The 9,946-nt window shown below is 61.4% G+C and overlaps 1 protein-coding gene across 2 annotated transcripts in view; it reads left to right on the forward strand.

The window, feature by feature from the left end:
• The window catches only part of GNAO1 (G protein subunit alpha o1), a 175,942-nt gene that overhangs the window by 153,529 nt on the left and 12,467 nt on the right, over positions 1 to 9,946 (forward strand). The window contains exons 5-7 of one of the 2 annotated variants that reach the window (XM_051847158.3): positions 2,930 to 3,058; positions 4,631 to 4,760; positions 8,498 to 8,651. In XM_051847158.3, coding sequence (XP_051703118.1) covers positions 2,930 to 3,058; positions 4,631 to 4,760; positions 8,498 to 8,651 — 413 coding nt within the window. The remainder of the gene's footprint in view (positions 1 to 2,929; positions 3,059 to 4,630; positions 4,761 to 8,497; positions 8,652 to 9,946) is intronic. The other variant, XM_008257311.5, reaches the window with a different exon arrangement.

Consider the following 9,946-nt stretch of genomic DNA (forward strand, 5'->3'; position numbering starts at 1 on the left):
CACTTGTGCTCAAGTGTGCCTCAAGCCTCAGTGAACGGGGCTGGCTCTGCCGCTCTGGGCAGATCCCACCAGGGGCCACGCAAGTGAGTTCCCTGGCTTGGTGAGCTTCGGTTTTCCTGAACCAGCTCCCCGCTGCATTGTCTGTGCAGGCAGTCCACGTTTCCTCCCCTCATGCGCTCTCCTGTGCCCCTGTGGGCAGCCTCTTACTCCCGGTCCTGTGGAGACACCCAGCCAGCTGCGCGGTCACCGCCTCCTGTGTGCTCCCACTCGGGCCCCAGGCCTTCTCCCTCGGCACCTTTCCACCCGGCCTCAGCCGCTCAGAGTGCCCCACTGCGCCTGTGGCCTCAGCCTCTCCCTGTGAGCACCTGAGGCCTGAGTGACCCTCTCCAACCTCACACGGGTTTTAATTCCTCCTACACCCAGATGTCTCTCAAACTGCCATCCCCCACTCTGCCCCTCCTCCTGACTTCCTTTTTTTTTATTTTTAATTAGTTCATTTGAAAGGCACAGTTAACCAAGAGAGAAGAGACAGAGAGAGAGATCTTCCATCTACTGGAAGATTTGGTTCACTCCCCAAATGGCCACATAAGCCAGGGCTGGGCCACGCCAAAGCCAGGAGCCAGGAGCTTCCTCCAGGTCTCCCACGTGGGTGCAGGTGCCCAAGGAATTGGGCCATCTTCCACTGCTTTCCCAAGCCACTAGCAGAGAGCTGGATCAGAAGTGGAGCAGCCAGAACTCAAACTGGCACCCATGTGGGATGCCAGCACTGCAGGCCGTGCCTTGACCCACTGCGCCACAGCTCCAGCCCCTCCTCCTGACTTCTGTCTGCCCGTTTGGGCACCTGAACATAGCCAAAGCATGCTGGTAGAATGCCCACTCCCCACCATCCCCGCAGAAGCCGCTCTGCCTGGCTCTTCCCTCTCTCTACAGGCATCTCCGTTCTCCCCCCCACCCCCGAGGTGTCTAACTCGCTTCTTCCTCTCATCTCCCACCTCCAAGCCACCAGCAAACACAGCTCCCTTTGCAGAGACATCTACCATCGTCACCGCCTCCCATTCCCCCGCACCTGCCGCCCTGGCGCCCGCTGCCATCCCCTCCCTCGTGCAGGCAGAGCCACCCCCCTGCAAGCCCCCCTGCTCCGCTGTCACTGCGGCCGCAGAGCCCCTGTTTCTACAGCCTCCCAGGGGCTCCCAAGTCACTCAGAGTAAAAAGCCAAGTCCTCAAGGGCCTGCTGTCCCCTCCCCGATTTCACTTCTGGCCCCTGCTCCTGTCTCAGCCCAGTCTCACCCCTACCTGCCTCCACCAAATGTGCTTCCCGCCTCCCTGCTTCCAGCCTTGCACCCCTGCAGGCCTGCCTGCCAGGCTCCAGCAGCACTCCGTGCCCACTGCTGCCTCTGCTGGGCCTCTCAGGGCTCACTCTCCAGCTGCCTCCCACTCTGCGTCTGGGAAGCTTTCTCCAACCGCCCTGTAGCAGACAGCAGCCCCTGGACCACTTGCCCAGTTCTCTCCTCTGCCATTGACGTAAGACAGCTCTTCCCTGTTTGTTATCACACAGGTGCACACAGGCACATGCACCCCCGCTGGGAAGGTGGGAGCCACATGGGTCTTGGTCTTGGCCACTGCCCCATCCCCAGCTCCCAGAGAAGCAGGTAGGTAGGGTGTGCAGGGAGTACACATTCAGATTAAGTAGCTTTAACCTCCCCTCCGCTCCCATGGCCATCTCCTTCTATGAGCCTTGGCCAGCGTGGCGCGAGACCAGAAGATCAGAGGATCTGCTAACAGATTTGCCCATCTGGGGCAGGAGGGGCAGGACCAGTGGCTCCCAGGCCTGGTGTCCAGCTGGAGATGACAATGTTGATGACAAGCAAGGTTATCTTCTCAAGGACCAACACAGCAGAGGCCGTGGGGCCTGTTGGAGAGACTGAGACCAAAGCCTGCCCAGATACCCACAGCCTAGCAAGGAGACTAGGGGGCAGCTGAAATTCACAGGTCTGCTCTACAGCCCCACGCCCTTCTACAGAAGGCCTGGTCAGGCTCAGGAGAGGAGTGTTAGGAAAAGAGCCCTGATTCCAAAGACCTGGGCCCCACGGAGGCCCCGCCACTGCCTGCCTGTGTGACCTCGAGCCTCCCCTCCCAGAGCATCCAGCGCGAAGGTGCACACAGGCCCCTCTGCAAGGAGGAGGCACAACACAGCGGGCGGTGCTCGGGGACCTGGCTCAGCGTCGGGCACCTGAGCACAGCGCTCTGGAGCCAGCTGTCCAGAAGGTGCCTTGTCTGCGCTGCGCCCCCATTTCTAGTCTTGGGGGACTGAAGGTTGGAGCACGGATTACGCAGCCTACCTGTTGGCTTTTATTTTTGTTTGATTTGAGAGGCAGTGCAACAGAAAACTCCCGTGCACTGGTTCATTCCCCCAGTGCCCACTGCAGCTGGGGCTGGGCCAGGCCAATCCAGGTCTCCTGTGTGGGTGACAGGAACCAACTATTTGTGCCGTCACCTGCTGCCTGAGTGACGTTAGTCGGAAGCTAGAACTGGGAGCAGAGCCGGGCACAAACCCAGGCACTGTGACACGGGCTGTGGGCATCACAGGCAGGACTTCAGCCACTGTGCCCAGCGCCTGCCCAGTACAGTTATAAGCATGACGGTCTCATTTAAAAGCTTGACCTTGTCTGAGCTTGCCTGGAGCCTTGAACACAGCCCATCAGGGTCTGAATTAGAGACCCTGAGAACGAGAAGCCAGGATTGTAAGTTCCTTTTCCTCAGCCGTCCCCAGCCCCCACCACTACCACCACTGACCTCCCCCTCTCCCGCCACCCCAAGTCAGCCTGCGAGGGGCCCTGGTCAAGACAAGACTTGGACAGTAGCTGGCCCGGCGAGCCCTGAGCAATGCCTACTGCCAGGTTCATGATCCCTTGTGTGTTACCATCCCCAGCTACCTGGACAGCCTGGACCGGATTGGGGCCGCCGACTACCAGCCCACCGAGCAGGACATCCTCCGAACCAGGGTCAAAACCACTGGCATCGTAGAAACCCACTTCACATTCAAGAACCTTCACTTCAGGTGAGGCCCAGTGAGGCAGCCAAGAGAGGGGAGACCCCAGCCTCTCAGCCCCAGCTCATCTGAAGCAGCCCAACAGCGCCTGCCTTGGGAGCTACCAGACCAGGACGGGCAGTTAAACTCCAACAGAGTCTGGATGTTCACTTTCTGCGAAGTTCAGGGCTTGCAGTGGGGCTGTGAGGAGCCAGGGTAGGGCGGTGGGGGGTGGGGTCTGGGTGGAAAAGGAGGAGAGGCCAGCCCTTGAGGCAGAATCTGAGGAGGAAGAAGTGGGGGTCACCCAGGTAGCCCCACAATATCTGTGAGCCCTCGAGGATCCACCCAGGCTCATAGCTGCAAGATGCTTAGGGACGGCTAACCCATCTGCTCCTGGTACGTGTGGGAAGGCTGAAGCCTGAGCAGAGCGAGGCTTTCCCCAGACACAGAACACAGCTGGGCCCAGGCGCGGGGTGCCTCAGGACAGGCGGAAGGCTGGATTTCTTGGCCTCTGCTTGAGGGTAACCTCCATGCCCTGTGCTGCCTTCCAGGTGAGTTTTCTGGGTGTGAGTGGAGCGGAAAGAGAGGCTGGGGGAAAGGGCGAGCAAGGACCTCAGACCAGCCAACAGGTGCACAGGCCCCAGTCCCTGGCCCCTGCCCAGCCTGGGAGGGCTGGAATTAGGATTCCTTGCCTCCCTGTGTCTCCGGCCCCTGGCCACTCCTGTGCAGATTAAGTAGCTGGGACTCTGTTATCTAGGTTCCTGGGCCAGCAGGCAGCCTTTTCCTTGCTCCAAGGCCAGCAGGCCTGTTTCCTTGCTCCAAGGCCAGTGTGATCTCTGCCGACTGTCCCGTGCACACAGAGTCAGAGAGGCCAGCCCACTGCAGCAGCGGTGTACCAACAGGCTCCCCGGGTCCAGGGTTGCAGGGCCCTTGGCTCAGGAGATTAGCATATGAGACTGACCTGTTGTTTCCAGGATATAAGTCCCACCTGCCCTCAGTCATCCTCCAGCCTGGGCCCCTGGGGGATGGAATCTGAGAGGGGCAAGGGGCCAGGCTTCCATCCGCCAGAGAGGGGCTGAACGGGGAGGAAAGGTGAGCACCAGCCTTCTGGGCCGGCAGGGCTGGCTCAGACCCGAGTTCCACCACGTCAGCTCTCTTGGGGAGCTCGGGCACATCCCTGGCCCCTTTTCCCATCCAAATGTGACAAGTGACAGCTCCTGCCTGCCTGCCTCCCTCTCCAGAGCATGCGTGCAGAAGAATAGAGTGTAACTGTGCCCATGAGAGGAGTTCTTAGAGGCGTTACGGGGGTGTACCCCTTAGTATAACTGTTCATCTGCAAAGACAGGTCTTGGAGTCATGACACGTGACTGTAATCTGGTCCCGGGGAGGCCCCAGAGCAGTGAGAGCTGCCCCGAGCCCAGGACGGCCAGTCCATCAGTCAGTCCATCAGTCAGTCTGACAGCACTTGGAGCCAGGTCTCCTCATGAAGCAGAGAGCATGGTGCCCTCCTTGACCCCCGCTCAGGCCACACAGCTTGACGACCAGGCTTCCCTGCTCCTGCATGGACCCTGCCACCCACCAGCATCCCTGTCTTCCCGGCAGGCTGTTTGACGTCGGGGGCCAGCGATCTGAACGCAAGAAGTGGATCCACTGCTTCGAGGACGTCACGGCCATCATCTTCTGCGTCGCGCTCAGCGGCTACGACCAGGTGCTCCACGAAGATGAAACCACGGTGAGTGGCCCTGAGCCCGCTGGGCAGGGGCAGCAAGAAGGGGCTGGCAGCCCAGCCCAAGGCAGCATGGGGTTCCTGCAGTGCAGGCCAGCCCCTACACGCACGTGGGCCTCGGTTGCCCACAGCGGCTCTGGGGCCCAAACTGTGGCTGGGGTTCCACTGTGGACGAGTAGCCACGCCAGCTCGCTCCTCATGGTGCCAGTGCAGCAAAGGGGGCCGGGGCCGTGCAGCCCAGGCTGCGTGCACACTGACCGCCAGCACCTCTGCAGAACGTGGGTCTCGGGCAGTAAGTGTGCTGATCACAGAGGCAGGAACAAATAAAGCCAATTCTGAGACGAAGGCAGGGTGCAGCCCAACACGAATGTGCGTACAGCCGAAGTGGCCGACTCTGCCTTGAGAGCCCTCCCTGGGGCGCCAGCCAGAGCTAGTGCGCTGGGAGGGGCAGTGGGCAGAGGCCTGCCGCTCAGCAGCCATCTTGGCCCTGGGCTCCTTTGCAGGGTGCCAGACCGGGCTCCCAGCTTCCATCCACGCATCGCATTCAGCCTGGGGCCTCTCACTTTGGTGTTGGGACTGCCAGACCAGCTTCAGAGGGGGCGCTCCTCTGGAGAGAGAGAGGGTGGCACCTCTGAGCCTAGCCCTGCCTCTGCCTCTCGCTGGCTTTGCTGTCAAATGTGGGCAGCACCCCTTGTGCCTCCATCATGATCACCTGTAAATGGGGGTAATCATAGTTCTCGCCGTGTGTGTGTGTGTGTGTGTGTGTGTGTGTGTGTGTTGTGGGGAGCGGAGATGCTGTTGGCAATGGAATGAGATAATCCACACACAGTACTTCAGTACTTGGTACCGTTTCTGGCACAGCAGTGCCATTGGTGGTAGTTTTGTCGCCGGAGACTGCCTTGAGTGGGTGGGTCTATTGAACTGCATCTACCTGGGGCTGCCCACAGAATCCACGAGGGCACCCACAGTGTCGCTGGAGCGAAGGCAGAGCTCGCATCCCGTGGGGCTGTGCCCTGCGCCTGTCTTTCCTTTCTGTCTGTGGCACGCCTAGACCCTGTGCTCCCAGCCTCCAAGGGCGGGCACTGAGGGTGGTGGAAGGTGCTTGCCGTCACGCTGGGCCTTGAGCAGGGGCTGTCTTCTCTCGGACTCGGAATTTCCTTATCGGCCCTACCCCTGCTCATCCCACAGAGCTGCCGCGAAAATGGGTTGGGCTTTGGGGTGTGGGCTGCAGCGTGCAGTGCCGTGGGGAGACGGAGCCGCCGCCCTGAAGGGCTACACAGGGTGATGAGGCGTTTGGCAGGTGGGGGCCTGGCTGCCAGCCAGGTTGGTGACTCGGACCCACACCATGCACTGGCTCGTCCTGAGTGGGGTCTTGGCTGTCCCCATTCACAGCGTCCACGGCTAGTGGTGGTGTCAGAGGACCCAGCCTAGTCCCCGCCCTTGAGGGTGGAGCCAGGGTGGGACACTGGCCGCTGAAAGCCAGGCTGGGCTCCCAGCAGTGCACAGCAACCAGCCCCGGCACGCCCTGCTCGGTGGAGACCCGGCTCACTGTCCCACGGCCAGCCTAGGGTCTGCCGGTGATGGTGCCTCCTGCCATGGGCTTCATAGTCGGTGGAGGAGCTGGAGGGGGCAGGGCTGGGAGGCCCTTGTCACTGGAGTACGGCCTCTCCCCGGACCTGCTGTGCCAGGTTCACAGACAACTTGGACCCAGGTTCCAGGCCTGTCAGCCATGGGGCTGGGCTATTGCTTCCCTCTGGAGCACAGCAGAGATGCAGAAGGACTTCTGGGTGGCAGTCAGTCCAGGGAGGATGGGTCTGAAGGAAGTGCCAGACCTCACACTGGTGCAGCTTTCTCCTGCCCTTCAAGTCCAGGCTGGCTGCCACCGCAGATGGGCACTTCCCCTCCCGCCTCCTTGGCCCCCCTCCCCTTCCTGCTCCCCTCACCACCCTCTGCTGGAACATAGAGCTGTAGGGGAAGCAAAAGTGTATGGATGGCTCTTCCTGAGCCTCCCTCCTCAAAGCCCCTGCAGGGAGGGGGACTGGGTTACACACAGCCCACGGGAGCAGCTCATTGCCGTGTTAGCCACAGGAACCGCACCGTCGCAGTAGAACCAAGCATCGTCTGTGCCCAGGGCTTGCGCGCAGAGTTGGACAGCTCAGGGCTCAGATCTGGACTGGTCTGGGGTCTCGCGCCAATCACCCCAAGACACTGTCCCCTGGTGTCTGCCTCCCCTGCCAGCTGTGTGACCGTGGCACTCACCTCACCTTCCCTGGGCCTTCTCTTCCTCCTCTCTAATGGTAGCGATGGCAGACTGGCCTTGGGGTGGTTGTGAGGGCCTCGGAGCTACGAGCCACGGGCAGGCACATCTGCTGCTCCGCGTCCAGATGCCCGGGCTTGAGGACAGGTTGCGGGACCTGGACGCTCTGCCCATGGAGGCCAGCAGTAGGCAGCAGTGACCCAGCTCTTGCCTTCCCTCCCTGGCCTAGGGGAGAGTTGGGGTTGCTCAAGACAGAAGTGTGTGGAGGCAGCTCCTGGAGCTAGGCCAGGAGGGTCCCAGGGCTAAGTGGCTGCTGCCTACCGGACCCCAAGACCTCATCCAGTCCTCGTACCTGCTCTCAGCGCCGCCCAGCTAGGCCGCGGGCGGCCACAACTTCTCCACCACCACTGCCGCCACCACCGCCTGCAGGGCCTAATCTTGCCAAACCAAGGCCCAAAGCATGAGCAGATTCTGAGAGACCCTCCAAGCCCGGCAGGTATGAAGCATCTCCCTCCAGCCGAAACCACCAGCTACGAGTTGAAAGCAGCCGGTTCTCAGGGCATGCTGGGTGACTTTGCTGTGACTGCCTGCCCGGCCCGCCCCTCACCTGCACTCCTCCCCAGCCCCCTGGCTTGGGTCTATACAGTCCACCCTGGCCTCCCCTCTCTGGCCACACAGCCTCAGTCCCAGGATAGCCTTGGCCTCCATGAGCCTGCACAGGCCCCTCCGCATGGGCAGACCTGGACTCCCTGGCCCAAGATGGCTTGAACCCGTTTCTCAGGGTTTTTTTTCTCTCTGTTTCTCTCATGTTCTCTACGTTAATCAGTTTGGCTGTGTTTCATCTGGGGTTCTTCCAGCCCCTCTACTGAGAAACCAGCCTTGACAACAAGTGCCCCCAGAGCCTGCCCGAGCTGGAGCCATTGCCCACTCAAACCACACAGCCGTACCAAGGCCACAGCAAGATCACCCCCGAGATGCTGTCCCCCTGGTGTCTGCTTCCAACTCTGGATTAATTCGAGGATCTCCTGGTCCTCGGTTAATGTTTCCCAAAACTGAATGCGTGCACCCTCCCAACCTCGCTGGCGAAACCGAATGAGACCCCAGTAGCGAGATCTGCATGACCACAGTTCTGTGTAGACATGTCGATGGTGGTTGCGGCCCTGCCCTCTGCGTGCATGGTGCATGTCCTCTGCAGGAGCTGGAGCCCCTCCAGCGACCTCACCGCCCCACCCTCGGACAGCTCTCTTTGGAAGGGGGCAGCAACCCTGCGACCCGCCTGGCCCCGCTCCACCCCACCCTGCCTGCGTGTGCAATGAAGCAGGGTCCACCTCCTGTCTGTCCTTGTGGGTCCTTCCGTCTCCATCCCCGGTGGTGCGTTCAGCCGCATTGGTAGACCTTTCCTTTGCTTGTCCCGCTGTGTCACGGCCGCGGTGGGTCAGGGCCCTGGGCGCCGCCGCCCCTCACCCGCCTCTCCGCTCTGTTGCAGAACCGCATGCACGAATCTCTGAAGCTTTTCGACAGCATCTGCAACAACAAATGGTTCACGGACACGTCCATCATCCTGTTTCTGAACAAGAAGGACATATTCGAAGAGAAGATCAAGAAGTCCCCGCTCACCATCTGCTTTCCTGAGTACACAGGTAGAGACCCTGCCCAGGACAGCAGGGGCCCGCTCAGGACTTGCCGAGGGAGCAGGCCCCCTTTCCAAAGCCCACGCCACTTTGCCCTGAGAATCTAGCTCAAAGCAGGACGCCCTCCCCACCCTGGGATACGCTGCAGTGAGAGGTCGGGGGCGGCCATGGGGGCTTCCCGGTCAGGGCATGCCAGGCCGGAATCTGGGCTCTGCTGCTCACTAGCCCCGTCCTCCGCACACTTGAGATTGTCTGTGAAGTGGGGTGCCAAGGCGACGGAGGGGCGATGAGCACGAGCTCACCCTGTGTGTGTTTTTTTGTTTTTGTTTTTGTTTTTTTTTTTTTTTTTTTGACAGGCAGAGTGGACAGTGAGAGAGAGAGACAGAGAGAAAGGTCTTCCTTTGCCGTTGGTTCACCCTCCAATGGCCGCCGTGGCCAGCGCGCTGCGGCCGGCGCACCGCGCTGATCCGATGGCAGGAGCCAGGAGCCAGGTGCTTTTCCTGGTCTCCCATGGGGTGCAGGGCCCAAGCACTTGGGCCATCCTCCACTGCACTCCTTGGCCACAGCAGAGGGCTGGCCTGGAAGAGGGGCAACCGGGACAGAATCCGGCGCCCCGACCGGGACTAGAACCCGGTGTGCCGGCGCCGCTAGGCAGAGGATTAGCCTAGTGAGCCGCGGCGCCGGCCTCACCCTGTGTTTGCCCTTAACTGTGGCCGTCACGGCCATGGCAGGCAGGCGTCCTACCACTGCCTGCCTCACAGGTGGCCTGTCGGGTGTGACAGAGCCTTGCAGGCAGCAGGGTCCTGGCCACCTGCACGAGTCGGTGAGGCTGTCAGTGCTGCCGCCAACTTACCTGACTGTGGGACGGACGGGCAGCGAGGAAGGAGCCGAGGCGCTGCAGGGGTGGCCGTGCGGCAGCAGGCTGAGAGCAGGGCCCTGGGATGTTCTGAGTGCTTGTAAATCCTCCCAGGTGTCCAGGGCCTGACCAGAGAGGTGCTGGAAGGAGAGGCAGGGGACTCAGCCTGGCCGGCCTGTGAGCCCAGAGAGCATAAGGCAGTAGCGCCCTGCGGGCCACCGGGACATCCTGAACCCTCCTCCCCCAGGGTGGACTTGGGGCTGGGCAAGTGGCACAACTCTCCCCTGCCCTTCCATGCCACCCCTCCCTTCCCCAAGGTCAGTTGATTGCCCCAGGAGGCCAGCACCCCAGGAACAGCCAGCTTCCTTGTGGATGCCACGCTGTGAGGTGACCTGTAGCCTGAGGGCAGGTGAAACCGGCGGGGTGGGTAAGTCACCAAGGCCAGTGT

Source organism: Oryctolagus cuniculus, chromosome 18 (genome assembly GCF_051225735.1).
Source record: "Oryctolagus cuniculus isolate XC-2025 breed Fujian yellow rabbit chromosome 18, ASM5122573v1, whole genome shotgun sequence".
Lineage (NCBI taxonomy): Eukaryota > Metazoa > Chordata > Mammalia > Lagomorpha > Leporidae > Oryctolagus > Oryctolagus cuniculus.